This window comes from Prionailurus viverrinus, chromosome D4, assembly GCF_022837055.1.
Source record: "Prionailurus viverrinus isolate Anna chromosome D4, UM_Priviv_1.0, whole genome shotgun sequence".
Lineage (NCBI taxonomy): Eukaryota > Metazoa > Chordata > Mammalia > Carnivora > Felidae > Prionailurus > Prionailurus viverrinus.
Genome location: NC_062573.1, coordinates 42,618,717 through 42,634,511, shown reverse-complemented (window position 1 = coordinate 42,634,511; position 15,795 = coordinate 42,618,717). Strand labels below are relative to the sequence as shown.

The window sequence follows — 15,795 nt, the reverse complement described above, 5'->3', positions numbered from 1 at the left end:
TCAACTGTTACTTTTTGGTTAGTAGGGTTTGGAGAATTTTTCTTCCTTCTTGAAAGTGAATTAAAGTAGATGTTTTCTTAAGCTTAGAAGAAACAGACTTTCTAAGATTATAGCAGATAAAGGACATGTAACATTCTGGACAACAAAACTGAAATGCACTGGAAGGAAAATAATTCGTTTTGGTACTAAAGTATGCCATCGATAGGCTCATAGTTTTATTGAGATATAATTCACATGCTTTGTGTTATATATGCTATGTAATTCATGCAAAGTGTACAGTTCAGTGATTTTTAGTATATTCACAGAGTTGTGTAAACATAATTACAAATACTTTGAGAACAGTTTCATCATCCCCCAAAGAAACCTTGTACCCATTAGCAATCACTCCCCATTTCCCTCTACAACTTTCCGATCTCATGCAATTACTTTCTGTCTTTATAGATTTGCCTGTTCTAGATATGTCATATAAATGGAATCATTTACTATGTGGTTTCTTATGATTGGCTTCTTTCACTTGACGTGATCTTTTCAAAGTTCATCCCTGTTGGTTCCTTTTCCTTTTTATGGATGAATAATATTCCCATTGTAGGGCTATACTACATTTTTTTTTTTTTAATAGAGCACAAGCAGGGAAGAGGGGCAGAGGGGGAGAAAGAGAGAGAATGTTAAGCAGGCTTCATGCTCAGCACGGATCCTAACATGGGGCTCGCTCCTGGGACCCTGGGATCATGACCTGAGCTGAAGTCAAGAGTCAGATGCTCAACCAGCGCCATCCAGATGCCCCTAGGCTACATTTTATTTATCCACTCATCAGTTTATGGACCCTTGGGTTGTTTCCACTGTTTGGCTGTTGTGAATTATGTTGCTCTGAACATTCCTGTACAGGTTTTTTGTGTGGAAATGTTTTCATTTCTCTTGGGTAGATAGATACCTAGAAGTAGAATTGTAGATCATCTGGTAATTCTGTTTAACCATTTGATAAACTGCCAGTCTGTTTTCTGAAGGGGGTTCACCATTTGATATTCCTACCAGCAGTGCATGATGGTCCACATTTCTCCACATCCTTGCCAACATTTGATATTGTCTTTTTTTTTTATCGATCCTATTGGATGTTAAGGGCTATATCATCCTGCTTTTGATTTGCAGTTATGTCATGGCTAATGATGGTTGAGTATCCCTGTCTTTCTTTCTTGCCATTTGCTTATCTTCTTTGGATCCTTTGCCCTTTTAGAGTTGGGTTCTTTGTCCTTTTATTACAGAATTAGAAGAATTCTTTATATATTCTGGATATAAATATCTTATTTGATGGATGATTTGTAAAAAAAAAAAAAAAATTCCCCCATTCTGTGATTTTTTTCTCCCCCCCTCTGTGGTGCCCTTTGAAGGACAGATATTTTTAAGCTGGTGAAATGTATTTTTTTTTTTCTTTTGTTGCACTCGCTTTTGGTGTCCCATCTAAAAAGGCTTTGCCTAACCCAAGGTCACAAAGATTTACTACTATGTTTTCTTCAAGAGTTTGGTAGTGTTAGCACTGACACTTAGGTCTGAAATTTACTTGGAGTTAATTTTTATGTGTTGTGTAAGGAAAGGACCCAGATTCATTCTTTTGTACGTGGCTGTCCAGTTGTTGAAATCCAGTGTCATTTTTCAAAGAAACTCTTCTTTCTCCATTGTAGGTTTTTTGGAATATTTATCAAAAATCAACTGGACGTGAATGTAAGGATTCATTCTTGGACTCAGAGTTCTGTTTCATTGATCTATATTTCTTGTTGTTGTAACAGTGCCACACTCTTTGGATTACTGTGGCTTTGTAGTAAGCTTTGAAATTGTGAAGTTTGAGTCCTCAAACTTGATTCTTTTTCAAGATTGTTTGGCTACTGGGGATCCCTTGCTTTTCCCCATGAATTTTAGGATCCACTTTTCAATTTTGGCAAAGAAGTCAGCTAGGTTTTTGATGGGGATTATGTGGCATCTGCAGACCTATTTGGACAATATCACCATCTTAACAATATCACGTCTTTTCATCCACAAATGAATTGTTCTTCGTATTTTATCGTGGGGATTGAAATGGAGACCTGCAGGGAAGTTTTTGCCATTAACCCTCCCTTACCGTACAACTAATTTTACTTATTTCATATTGGAATAACATATTTCACTCTACAGTTATTTTTCGTGTATATATCCTAAGTGTCAGCTTCTCATTAGAACGGTAAACTTCTTTGGGGCAGGATATATTTTAACTACTTTCGTATTGCTGAGAGGTAATGTCATAGTTGTTTAAGAAAAACATTTTTGATTGGTATTTGGTGGCTAATTACGAAAGAAATAGAGTATTAGTGGTACTGCGAAACTGCATTAACGAAAAATGGCTAGCTAACGTTAAGTCTTGAAATTTATATATATTCCCATTATTCTTTTGAAGAAAACCTCAATAATGATTGCTTTGGAGATTGATTTATCTTAGAAGGCATAACAAATATGTTCTTTAAATTTATTTTAGGTACCGAATCTGATTCCAGTTTTGATGTTCAAATTGGGAAGACCACTGGAACCTGTATTATATAATGATATCTTGTATACTTTGCCTACACTTGGTGTTCACAAGGTTTGTATTTAACCAATTTACTTGGGGGCAAAAAGAGAGTGAGGCATGAGGGGCATCTGGGTGGCTCAGTCGGTTAAGCATCCAACTCTTGATTTTGGTTCAGGTCGTGATCTCAGTTTTGTGACTTCAAGCCCCACGTCGGGCTCTGTGCTAACCGCGTGGAGCCTGCTTGGGATTCTCCCTCTCTCTCTCTCTGCCCCTCCCCTGCTTGCATTCTCTCTGTCTTTCTCAAAAGTAAATAATAAATTTAAAAAGAGAAAGTGAGGCATGAATACTACATTGAAGTTTGTTTGGTATCGTGAAATTTTGAGCTCTTAATTTTGCCATGACCACTATTTTCCTTGTTGGGCCCAAAGTATTTATTATAGTATTTAAGAATGAATTCTTTGGGGGCACCTGGGTGGCTCAGTCAGTGGAGCGCCCGACTTCGGCTCAGGCCATGATCTCGCAGTTGGTGAGTTCGAGCTCCACGTCGGGCTCTGTGCTGACGGCTCGGAGCCTGGAGCCTGCTTTGGATTCTGTGTCTCCCTCTCTCTGCCCCTTCCCCGCTCATGCTCTTTCTCTGTCTCTCAAAGATGAATAAACATTTAAAAAAAAAATTAAAGAATGAATTCTTTGAAATTATTTCATAGCCAAGTTTTCCCATTGGCTGTTGTCTGAGATTAGGTCTTTATGCCCCAAGGATTGCTAGCTAGCTCCTCCCTAAAACTATGCCCCACCTCTCAGAAAGATGGGTAATATTATAGTTAGCTTCCATTTCAGTCCTTATTTTTTTTTTTTTTTTAATTTTTTTTTCAACGTTTATTTATTTTTGGGACAGAGAGAGACAGAGCATGAACGGGGGAGGGGCAGAGAGAGAGGGAGACACAGAATCGGAAACAGGCTCCAGGCTCCGAGCCATCAGCCCAGAGCCCGACGCGGGGCTCGAACTCACGGACCGCGAGATCGTGACCTGGCTGAAGTCGGACGCTTAACCGACTGCGCCACCCAGGCGCCCCTATTTCAGTCCTTATTTTATAATAAGGGGTTTTCACGTTATTTTGGTAACCTCAGGATTATCTACATTTACATTTGTGAAACCATAATTTCTTCAATATTTTCTAGGTGTGCATAGGACAAATTCTACGAGTGATCCAACTTCTTGGAACTACTCCACACCTAAGAGCTGTCACTGTGCGCTTGTTGACATCTTTGTGGGAAAAGCAGGTGAGCTCTGATAAAACACTTGCATATCAAACATGTTCCTTTCGCCGAAGCAAATGAGTTTTTCAGTACGCGTGACAAAGCTTTGATACAGTCGTGTTAAGGAGGCACATCCGTGATGCATTGAGAAAGTTTGGTTCAGCGGAAGCTTTTGATCTGTAAGGCAGTCAGCTGTGATTGGCTCTCAAAGAGAAATTGAGAATAGAAAATAAACTTTTTTTCCTGAATTCTGAAATTGATTTTTCCATCTGTGTGGAAAACGTAATAGAAGTGTGATTATAAACGATTAGAGCCTTTGTAATTAGGGTGAGATTCAGCCACCTTTTTCTTGTCTTATGAAATGAGGCGTGCATGGGTCTCTAAGAAAATCCCCAGCAATCACAAAAGCATTGTTCTCTGCTGATTAGAAGAAATGCATTGTAATTAGCGATGCAAATGTGAGATTTGGAGGTAAAAATGCTGTGTAAAGTGATTATTCAACTCAAGTTGGGAAATTACCTTTTTTGTGAAATTGCCTTCTTAGGATCGTGTATATCCTGAACTGCAGCGTTTCATGGCCATGTCTGACGTGCCTTCTCTGTCTGTGGGCAAAGAAGTCCAGTGGGAGAAACTCATCGCTAAAGCAGCATCGATAAGAGACATATGTAAGCAAAGGTAAGCTGTGCTTAACTCTTGGGAATGTATATCATGGTGTATTATTTTGCACCTAATTCTTTTATTGCAAGCGAGAATCCAGGAAAGATAGGCAGAGGGTATTTGAGTAAGAATAAGTTAATTTTCAGGTCAAGTTTTCTAATTATAAAACTTAATAATATTGGATAATGACTTCAAGAAACAAGCATGTCTATCTCAGTACTAGCCTTGTATCTTGATTTATAGGAAATTCAGATCCTTTTCTGGATAACAATATTATAATAAAAATGTGATGTTATGTTTTCTTTTTTTTTTTTTTTTTTTTGTATACAACAAATTTCTAAAACCTAAACAGTGGAGTAAAGTCAAACTGTTCGTTCTTATATTTTCCCCATGTTATGCCCGATTGTTATAAAGAGTTTTAATAGGGAAGGCCTTATTTGTGACTCATCGCATAGAATTAATTACTAGGAATTATTACAAGGGAGGCCTATTATTGAATCCCCATGTATGCTCTAGAGTATAGGAAGATGTGAGGGTCTTAGGAAAGTGACTCTGCTCTTGTCGATTATGGATTAATCCTGAAGCGGTAACGTGGATGATTCCAGTTTCAAATAAATTTCAGATCAGCATGGATCTAAACCTCAGCAATTCTGCTTCTTTTCTAAGCTTCAGTCTCTTGGCCACCCAAACATAACCTCACTCTACAAGTCACACACGTATAACCCAACACCTGAGAGTTTGGATTCTCTTGAGGTACCGGCATGGAAAAAATTTTAGAGATGAAGGAATTATTAGCCACCATTTCTATTTTATTTTTATTTTTTTTTGAGAGAGAGAATGCAAGCTAGGAGGGGCAGAGAGAGAGAGAGAGAGAGAGAGAGAGAGAGAGAGAGAGAATCCCAAGCAGATTCTATAACATCAGTATGGAGCCCGATGTGGGACTTGAACTCATGAACCGTGACATCATGACCTGAGCCGAAATCAAGAGTTGAATGCTTAACCGAGTGAGCCACCCAGGCACCCCATTAGCCAACATTTTAATTTTACACACTTAAAGTTGAGGTTCAGTAAAAGTTAAATATCAGCCCGGGTCAGAGTCTATTGAATATATTCAGTGTTCCTTTCAGTTGCCACTTCAAGATCTGTCAGATCTTTCCAGTTTTGGAAAATCATTTCCGTTTGCCAGACAATGGAACCGTAGAATCCAGCCGGGCAGTTTTATCGGTTGGTATTTCGTTAGAGAAAACTATTACGTCATTCAGGGGTGACCGGGAAAGCCAAGGATGGGCCTGAGCATTTCTCTGGGGAGTTAAAATCCTTTTGGGGACAGCACATGACATGTGGAATAGAGGAGAGGAGAGGAGGAGCCTGAGTGCGTGAATCCAGCGGAGTGCCTGGCATGAGATAGGTGTTTGGTCAGTTACGATTCATTTCATTATTTTTATCATCGTCCTCAGCATCAGCATCATTATTGTGATAGGTGTAACCCCCTTAGTTTCGCTACTGTCATAAATGACTTTCTGATACGCAATCCCTGCTTTTGTAGTCAGTGGCTGATAACCAGAGCAAGGGGCAGGCAGGAAATAGCTCTATCTTTTACTGATAATCTCAATGAGGTCGGTCAGTTCTTTTCACCATTACCGGAGACTTGAGTTTGTGTCAATTCAGACAATAGGATGTACGGCTTAGGGAAGAGTAACATTTGTTAGCACGGGTCCCCTTTTTTGGATAACATTTCTGTATCAGAAATGAGTCTCCGGTTACAGCAGTAACGACGATGATGCGAATCTTGGACGAAAACGTGCATTCGTATTGGAGGGTCAGCGTTCAGTGGGCACAAGCGTAAAGAAAAGCACGAACGCTCTCTGTTCAGGCAGATGTCCTGGGAGTGCGCCTGCGCTCTTCGACTTTAATCTGGTCTCTGAACGATCGTTTCTCACAGGCCCTATCAGCACGGAGCAGACATGTTGGCAGCCATTTCCCAGGTGTTGAATGAGTGCACCAAACCTGACCAAGCCACTCCAGCAGCCTTGGTGCTACAAGGTCTTCATGCCCTCTGCCAAGCTGAGGTAGGCTTTTCGACACTGTTTGGGATAGTTTTGCAGAAAATGTTTTACGAGGCATACGAGTTACCAGGCTGCAAGTTCAGAGTCGAGTAACTAAGTGCTGGAATAGTCACTCCCAGGGATTCTTGTTGGGGAAGGGAAGCAAGACCTTCTACGTTAGAAATCCTTTCTGGAGGGGAGTCTTGAAATGTCGGGTTCTGTGGATGTGCTCCAGAGGCTAAAGAAAACCACTGTATGCTGTTCCCTGTTCTTACTTGTCGTCGTTGTTAACATAGAAGGGAAAGTTAGGCTCCAGGAGCGCTTGAGTCTATTTGCTTCTTAGTTTGGTGATCAGAGAGGCTTAAGAAGCAGAGGAGAAGGGATTGGCATAAGCCAGCGGGAGTTTTATAGCCAGCAAAAACGATTGTTGGCCCGAAGACTGGCCAAGGATTGTTTCTTTCCTGGTGATCAGTTTGGGTAGGATGGATTGATGTTAGACTTGAGCCTCCAAATCGTTTCCTGAACTCTATACCACTCCCCCAATCACAACACAGCAGAGAGAATCCTTAACCGTTTTGGAGAAATGCGGTAATTATGTCAGTGATCATTTATCAACCGAACCAAAGTCTTCGCACAGTGAACATACTTACACAATTGTAGTCTTTTAGTGACTGAGACTAGGTGGAATTCTCTTAGCTTATGGCAATTATGGTTGATATGATAATGAATATAATGATTCAATAATACAGGCAGTGACTGTATTGAGTGTTTATACGCCCAGGTTCTTGTGCAAAGTACTTTCCATTTATGTTCCTCATTAATTCTGCAATAGAGGGGTTATAACATCATTTTATAAATGAGGAAAATAGTCCTTGGAGGGAGGTTGTTCACTCAGGATTTTGGTATGAGAATAAACTCATTTTCTTTCTTTTTTCCTTTTTTTAATGTTTTTACGTTTATTTGTTTTTGAGAGAGAGCAAAGTGAGCAGGGACAGAGGGAAGAGGAGACAGAATCTAAATCAGGCTCTAGGCTCTGAGCTGTCAGCACAGAGCCCGACAGGGGCTCGAACTCACAAACCGTGAGATCACGACCTGAGCTGAAGTCGGACGGTTAACCAACAGAGCCACCCAGGCGCTCCTAAAAGTAATTTTCTCTTGGATAAACACTTATTTTAGCAGAGAGCAAGCACTGTCACTGTTTAGAAACCAATGCGTGCTAAGGGCAATGCTTTTAGACCACATGCCCAGTAGTTGACAGAGTTGTTAAGGGTTTCATATTACAGCAGGGGACTACTATACGTGACCAAGGGCTTTTGTTCTTTACTGTGTCAGTTAGTCATCCGGAATTGCAAAGTGTCACTTTAATAATTATATTACTTTCATAATAAATAATTCTAAACGTTATTTTGAAATGTGTTTTCAGTAGAAGCTTTGAGAAAAGAGAGAATTGTATACGTTTACCTCTGAATGGTGATCACTGTTACCATTTTGGGAGTATTTCCTTTTCATTATTTTTTCCAAACAGAAATCAGCTCATTTCCGAAATTAACTTTTTCCCTCTAACGAATGGTAATTTTGTCTGACTGGGGCTGTAATTCCATTGTGTTCTCCACCCATTCAACAGCTCTGTTGTCTATAGATGCTTATTAACTCATAAGAAATGCTCAGTGTGTGGCGTTAGTTTTCTCATTCCGTTTCTCTAAGATATCATTAACTTGAGTAAGTACTGGAGATAGGAAAAATGTTGCCTGGTGTGGTAGGAAGCATTTTCGTTTTGGGGCAGTCATGGGACTGTACCTGGTATATATACCAGTTACTAGTTACGTGTCCTTTGGTTAGTTTACTTAACCTCTGAGCCTCTGTTTCTTCAAATGAAGATAAAAGATTACTCAACACACACACACACACACACACACACACACACACACACACCATACCTGGTATAATGTCTACCCACACGGGTACTCTTTAAATGTTGAGTTTGCTCCTGAAAAGTTGGTACACAGTTTGATATAGTCCATGCCATCAAGGAGGTTCAAAGTCGTTTGTTTCTTGTTTAATCTTTTCTCTACAGCTCATGTATGATAGTGACTTGACTTCTTCCTGCAAATGGGATCCTGTCCTTTCAGTGCTGAAGCTCTTGTTGCCTCTTTCTATACTTAAAGGAGATAATTTGAGATGGTTGAAATCTATTCCCCCGATCCAAACTTCTACCCATAGTGCCATATGCTGTGTAAATCCATTCAGGTTGTCCTAACACAAATAACTTAAACTGGGTAGCTTATTAACACACATTTATTTCTCATGGTCTGGAGGCTGGTAAGTTTGAGATCCAGATTCAGTGTCTGGTAAGAGCCTGCTTCTTGGTTCGTGGACCACTATCTTGATGGATAACTTTCTTCTTGCCATAACCTCACATGCTGAAAGGGAAGGATAGCTCTCCGGAGTCTCTTTATATGGGCATCAATCCCAGTCATGAAGGCTCTACCCTCATGACCTAGCCATCCCCTGAAGATCCTAGCTCCTAAAACTATCGCCTTGAGAATTACGATTTCAATATATGAATTTTGGAGGGGATACGAATGTTCAGCCTACAGCAGTTTCTTTGCTTCTCACATTCCACCGTCTTGTGGACAAATGGAGACATCATGTCTAGGTATTTTAATTAAGGAGGCTTGTGTCTTACTTTGATACCTTAATACTTGTTCCTCTGCTTGGTTAAAGGCACGTCACTTTTCCATTGTGTCTCACCCCTTCCCCTTCTGTTTCTTTTCATGTTATGAAATCCAAATCCCACATGATATTTTTATCAAAAACTTGCTTTTAAAACACTTCAACTGCCATGTTGCAAATGAAAGAAGAAATCCTATGTGTCTTTCTAACAAAGGCACGCTAACCTCTTTTAATCCTTTCTGTGAGAATAAATCATAAAACAACAGCCCCAATCCGTTAACTTCATTTATTACAAAGAATATTTTCTGGGGCACCTGGGTGGCTCAGTTGGTTAAGTGTCTGACCCTTGATTAATGTCACGATCTCATAGTTTGTGAGTTCAAGCCCTGAATTGGGCTCTGGGCTGGGGATGTGGCACCTGCCTAGGATTCTCTCTCTCTTCCTTTCTCTCCCTGCCCCTCCCCTGCTCTCCCTCTCTCTCACTCAAAACAAAAAAAAAAAGAATACTTATTTTCATTTCCTTCTTTTTCTTTTTTTAAAGGTTATTTATTTATTTTGAGAAAGAGCAGGGGAGGGACAGAGAGAGAGAGAGAGAGAGAGAGAGAGAGAGAGAGAGAGAGAGAACGAACCCCAAGCAGGCTCCACACTGCCAGCGTGGGGCTGGAACTCATGAATTGTGAGATGACTTGAGCCAAAATCAAGAGTCGGACGCTTAACCGACTGAGCCACCCAGGTGGCCCATCTCATCCCTTATTTTTCATCTTTCTTGTCTGGGGGACAACTCCACTATTTTATTGGTATTTACTAGAGGTAAATAGTGTTATTTACCATCTTTTCCTCATGGATAGTACAAGTGTCCCAGGTTGTGGAATTTGTTCAAACTGACTGCATCACAGTTAATTTTGGCAACAGAAATACGCTCTTAAAAAAAAAAATGTTTGGTAATGAATAGCTCTATGTTCATTTAAATAAGTAGGAATAATCTGTTTCCCCTTGACGAGCCTTGATGGTAATTAATACATCTTTGGGTTTTGTTTAAGCCTTTCCAAGCTTTTTTGGTATGTGTTCATTATTTGTGAAGCTGCTGCTGTTATGTCCTGCGATGTGTGTTAAAGTTGCAAAAATATACTCAGTTTGGTGGCTCTCACCAGGCCACATCCACTAAGTTTGGCCTAGCCTTTTTCTCCTTTTTTTTTTTCCTGCCAGCATGCTATCCACAGAAGCCAGCATGCGTTCTGTGAGGCCATTTATTCTGTCTTCTAATTGATATCATGTGTGAAACATTGATGGTTGCCAAGCGTTTCAAGAATGAAAATATTCAGCATCGTTCTAAATCTATTTCCCAGTAGCATTTGGTAGTAATTTGTCTATCCACTGCTTTTTAGATCCTTGACTGTCAAATATAATTAGGAATGTAGAAAGCCTGAAACAGTGAAATTTTAGAAACCAGTGGGGAAAAGAGAGTAACATTGAACAACCCTATCTTTTGGAAAGTACCTCGTTTGGAAGACCATCCCAAATTGGATTTCGTTGGGCTTTCCCATCCTTGCCTTTGTATAGGAAGCAGAGCTCTTTTTCTGAAGGTTGGCAGGGAACCCCTCAGGTTTGGAGTCACAGTCCTGAAATTCATTTGTCCTGGAGGGCGAGATTAAGCCTGCAATGACTGCTGCTTAATCATTTATCATGGTCTCCAGTGAGAGATTGAAAGGATGGATTCCATGTAAATGTCAGCTCTGTCAAGGTGAAGATTGTGGTTCCAATATGGGGTTCTCCTGTGCTGCTTTACTAAACAATTAGAAAGGGGAAATTCTAGGAATCTTGGTTAATTACAAAGACAAGACTGTAGTTTCCATTCGGGAACTGGAGAAGAAACGTACTCTTTCCTTAACACTATTGGTTATTGATTTAGGACTTCACACATGGTTTTTGTTTGCTGTTTGTTTTTGTACACGGAACTATGTGAAAAGTTACAGCTACCATTTCTTGGGTACCTAATGTGAATTTGGACATTTTGTGATGTGGGGATTCATTTTTTTTTTTTTTTTTTAACAGAGTGAGCGAGCAGGGGAGCAGGGCAGAGAGAGAAAGAGACAGAGAGAATCTCAAGCAGGCTTCAAGCTCAGTGCTACAGCCAGATAGGGGGCTCAATTCCAGGACCCTGGGATCATGACCTGAGCTGAAATCAAGAGCCGATGCTCTACCAACTTGAGCCGCCCAGGTGCCCCCGGGGAATTCATTTTATTTTGAAGAAACAGTGGCTCTGGTAATTCGAGTAACTTTACAAGGTTCACATGGCTCAGAAATGAAAGAGAAGGAAAGTAGATCTAAGACTCGCTCTGAGTCTGACACTCTTGTTAGTTTGAGGCTTCCTTCCTTTGAAAAATATGAGCTTGAAAGAAGAACCTTCCTCTGCCTTCAAGCTGAGGGTTTGCCATTTTAAAAGGAAAATTAATATTTTTGCGTTATCTTTTTCATATTTTTTTCCATTCAGGCTTCTCATCTCATCACTTTTTGCCCCATTCCATCCCCATTTGCCTTAATTTCCTTTTTCTTTTTTTTCTTTTTTTTTTTTTTTTTTTAAATCTTTTTTTTTTTTTCAACGTTTATTTTTATTTTTGGGACAGAGAGAGACAGAGCATGAACGGGGGAGGGGCAGAGAGAGAGGGAGACACAGAATCTGAAACAGGCTCCAGGCTCGGAGCCATCAGCCCAGAGCCTGACGCGGGGCTCGAACTCACGGACCGCGAGATCGTGACCTGGCTGAAGTCGGATGCTCAACCGACTGCGCCACCCAGGCGCCCCTCCTTTTTCTTTTTTAAAGTGTATTGTTACTTATTTTGAGAGCGAGTCAGAGTGCCTGCAAGGGGAGAGAGGGAGAGGGAGAGAGAGAGGCAGAGAGGGAGAATCCCAAGCATCGTCAATGTTATAACATGTATCAGTACATCATTTATTTCTATGGTTGGGTAATATTCTGTATGGCTGCTCTACATTTTACCCATTTATCAGTCAATGAATGTTTTCCTTTTTTTTTTTTTTTTTTTTTTGGTCTATGAATAACGCTGCTATGAACATTCGTGTACAGATTTTGGCATAAACCTATGTGTTCCTGTTGGCGAGGTACACACCCAAGAATGGAAGTGCTGGGTCCCATGCTCACTCTATGTTTAACTGTTTAAGAAACTGCCAGACTGTTTTCCAAAATGGCTGTGCCATGTTGCGTTCCCACCAGCAGTGTATGAAGGTTCTAATTTCGCTGCTTCCTCGGCAACACTTCTTCTTAGCTGCCTTTTTTCCCCCTTTTATTCTTTCTTTCGTTTTTTGAATATTTGTTTTTCAGAGAGAGCACGCTTACGTGCATGCGTGCAAGTGGGAGAGGGGCAGAGAGAGGGGGGACAGAGGATCTGAAGCTGGCTTCACTCTGACAGCAGAGAGCCTGATGTGGAGCTTGAGCTCCTGAACTGTGAGATCATGACCTGAGCTGAAGTCAGATGCTCAAGTGACTGAGCCACCCAGGCACCACCCCTTTTTCCTTTTTTCTAACTGTAGCCATCCTAGTGCATGCGAAGTGGGATCTCATTTAAGGCTTTGATTTGCATTTGTCGGATGATACTAAGCTTTTCTTATGTTTCTTGGCCACTTCTATGTCTTGTTGGAGAAATGTCTATTCTGATCCTTTGACTATTTTCTTCTTTATAGCATTTAACTTGCCTTGTCAGCCAAGTTACATTTTGTTCCTATAGGAATGATTAGTAAATGTTCTTGTACTTCAAAGTAAAGGAGACTGGGAAATCACGAGCTTTTTAATGGACCTTTTGCTACAAAGGGAGCTTATCAAACCATATGAAACATTAGAGGAAGACCCATATGTTCCACTTTACTACTCTGTCTACATATTACGTTTTCTTTGTTTTTAATGAAATTAGCAGAATGTTTTCATTTTGGTTTATGTACAACGATCAGAGATGTTTTAATAATAGTATTAGTAAACATATACTGATTTACTGAGTGTTTTCTGTATAGTAACCGTTATATACTACAATCATTATATTTATTATCTCATTTAATCTTACTCAAAAAAAAAAAAAAGCCTTCTGAGTGCAAGGTACTGTTTTCTTCTGGGAGGCTGACAGTGGTTAAATTAATTGCCAGAGGTCATTAAGTTAACGCTTGATAGAGCCAAGATTCAAACCCAGATCTGTCTGAATTCATTTGTTTTAATTTAAAAATTTTTGAATGTTTATTATTTTTGAGAGAGACAGAGCACAAGTGGGGGAGGGGCAGAGAGAGAGGGAGACACAGAATCCGAAGCAGGCTCCAGGCTCTGAGCCATCAGCACAGAGCCTGATGCCGGGCTCAAACCCACAAACTGTGAGGTCATGACCTGAGCTGAAGTCTGGTATTTAACCTACTGAGCCACCCAGGTGCCCCCAGATCTGTCTGAATTCAAAGTCTACATCTTAATCACCTTAAAAAAAAAAACAACCCTAGCTTTGTTGAGAGATAATTCACAAACTACCACTATGTGTTTTTATTAGTCGTGTTTGTGTTCAGTTGACCTTGTTATGGTGTGATATTATTCAAGAAATCTTTTTATGAGTGTGATATTTGTACTCATTTTCCACACGTCTTCTCCGTTTCCTTTGTGATTGGTTTACTGCACGAGATTTTTACATAACTTAGGCTTTGCATAAAGATCCTAATGAAAAAGATATTTTGAGATAAATTGTTCGTAGTGTTTTTACTGATTAAAAATTAGATGATAAGCTTGAAAGATGCGCTGCAGTGTTTTTATATCACTCTGTAGACATTTGGTTTTTAGAGCATCACATTTACTTTGAATAATGAAAAAAATGAAAAACTTGTCACAAAAGCGTTTTCATTTTGTTCGTATTCCTTTCCATTGTATTCTTTACAAATATATTTTTTCTACCTTCTCTACATTTTACTGGGATTTTTTTTTTTTTTTTTTTTTAAAGAGAGAGCACAAGTGCTCATGAGGTGGGTGGGCCAGGGAGAGGGAGAGAGAATCGTTGTTTTTTGTTTTGTGTTTTGTTTTTGAGGGAGAGAGAATCTTAAGCAGGGTCCATGCCCAGCACAGAACTCTATGTGGGGCTCAGTGTCACAACCATGAGATCATGACCTGAGCCAAAATCAAGAGTCAGACACTTAACCGGCTGAGCCACCCAGGTGCCCCATGGCTAGGAATATTTTCGATGTTGTTACATATTGTAATGACTTAATCCCATTGAGCAAAAGTATCATCAGTAATCAAATAATTCATTTTTGATTGGGTTTTTAGTTGCTTCCCACTTTCCCCGCTTTGTAGTTAATAGTCTAGGAAGTCATGACAGGGGTAAAGTTTTAACTTTCTTTTGGATTATGTTCTTAGAATAAATATTTTAGAATTTTAAGGATATTTTTATGATCTTATTAAATAGTTCACTTATTGTTGTAGTAACTTTCCACGTTTACCTGGGCATGAGAAAGAGGAAGAGTGTTGCAATTTGTACCCAAGTTTCTGCCAGTATTATTTGTCACCAGGGAGAACAGTTCAGTTGTGTCACTACCTCATTAACTTCAGCGTAGCATTTCTTTTGTCAGGAACATTCTGCTTGCTACCAGGAGCCCATAATCCCTTATGTCCTAAAATGACAAGTTGTCATTAAGGAGACGAAAAATCTACATTGTTTCCCCGTAGTGAGCTTGCCTATGTACATTTAGCTTTAGGGCGTTGGAGAATTATTAATAAAGGAGGCAGAGTGGTGATTTAATTCAATATAGATGTTTAAGTGGAAGTTATGAAAAGTTAAGTATATTTTAGTTTTAGTTTTATATCATTTGTGTATTGTTATGAGTGCTTTTGAAATTCATCTTGTTGAGATCATATTAAATCCAAACTTCAGCATTTTTTGGCTTTTATGTATATATTTTTAAACATTTATTTTTGAGAGAGAGAGAGAGCACAAAGCAGAGGGAGAGGGAGACAGAGAAACCAAAGCAGGCTCTGAGCTGTCTGCATAGAGCCAGACGTGGGGCGTGAACTCACCAACAGCGAGATCATGACCTGAGCCGAAGTGGGACGCTTAACCACCTGAGCCACCCAGGTGGCCCATATATATATAAAACAAAACAGTCCTTGTTTTACTTTATAGATTTATGGGTTGTAGGTATAAAAGGGGTCCATTCGTCTCCTAATCTCATGCAGTTTGCTGCCTTTTCCAGAAGAAGTTCAAGTAGAAAGGGTTGGAAGCCTTTCAGAAGTGTTCTGCCACATTGTCATTTATTCATCCTCTGATGAGTAGAGGTGGGGAGGAGAGAAAGGGAGGAGGTCATGGTGTGGCTTCCCCCTCAAACCCTGTGGCCACCACAGAAAACTTTAGGCAAGGATTCCTTAGGCAGAAAACAAAAAGCGTTAACCTTAAAATAAAAATATTGACAATTTAAGCCAGGATGTTCAAGGCTCTCTGGGTATAAAGATTTATGAGCCATTTTGGGCCTAGGAAGTCACAGTCTAGGAGGAGAGAACACTGTGTTAAGTACACATATCTCCATATCTCTGTCTCTATAAATTTCCCTTTTCTTGACATTTCATATAAAAGGTGCCATATAATAGGTGGCCTTTTGTCACTGGCT

General features: G+C 39.9%; 1 protein-coding gene across 9 annotated transcripts in view; it reads left to right on the top strand.

Moving 5' to 3' along the window:
* The window catches only part of FOCAD (focadhesin), a 313,853-nt gene that overhangs the window by 143,869 nt on the left and 154,189 nt on the right, over positions 1-15,795 (top strand). For all 9 annotated transcript variants that reach the window (XR_007146086.1, XM_047828975.1, XM_047828979.1 and 6 more), the window contains 4 exons: positions 2,501-2,605; positions 3,710-3,811; positions 4,332-4,462; positions 6,387-6,513. Coding sequence is in view for 8 of the 9 variants with exons in the window: in XM_047828975.1 (XP_047684931.1) it covers positions 2,501-2,605; positions 3,710-3,811; positions 4,332-4,462; positions 6,387-6,513 (465 nt within the window). In the remaining variant the exon portion in view is untranslated. The remainder of the gene's footprint in view (positions 1-2,500; positions 2,606-3,709; positions 3,812-4,331; positions 4,463-6,386; positions 6,514-15,795) is intronic.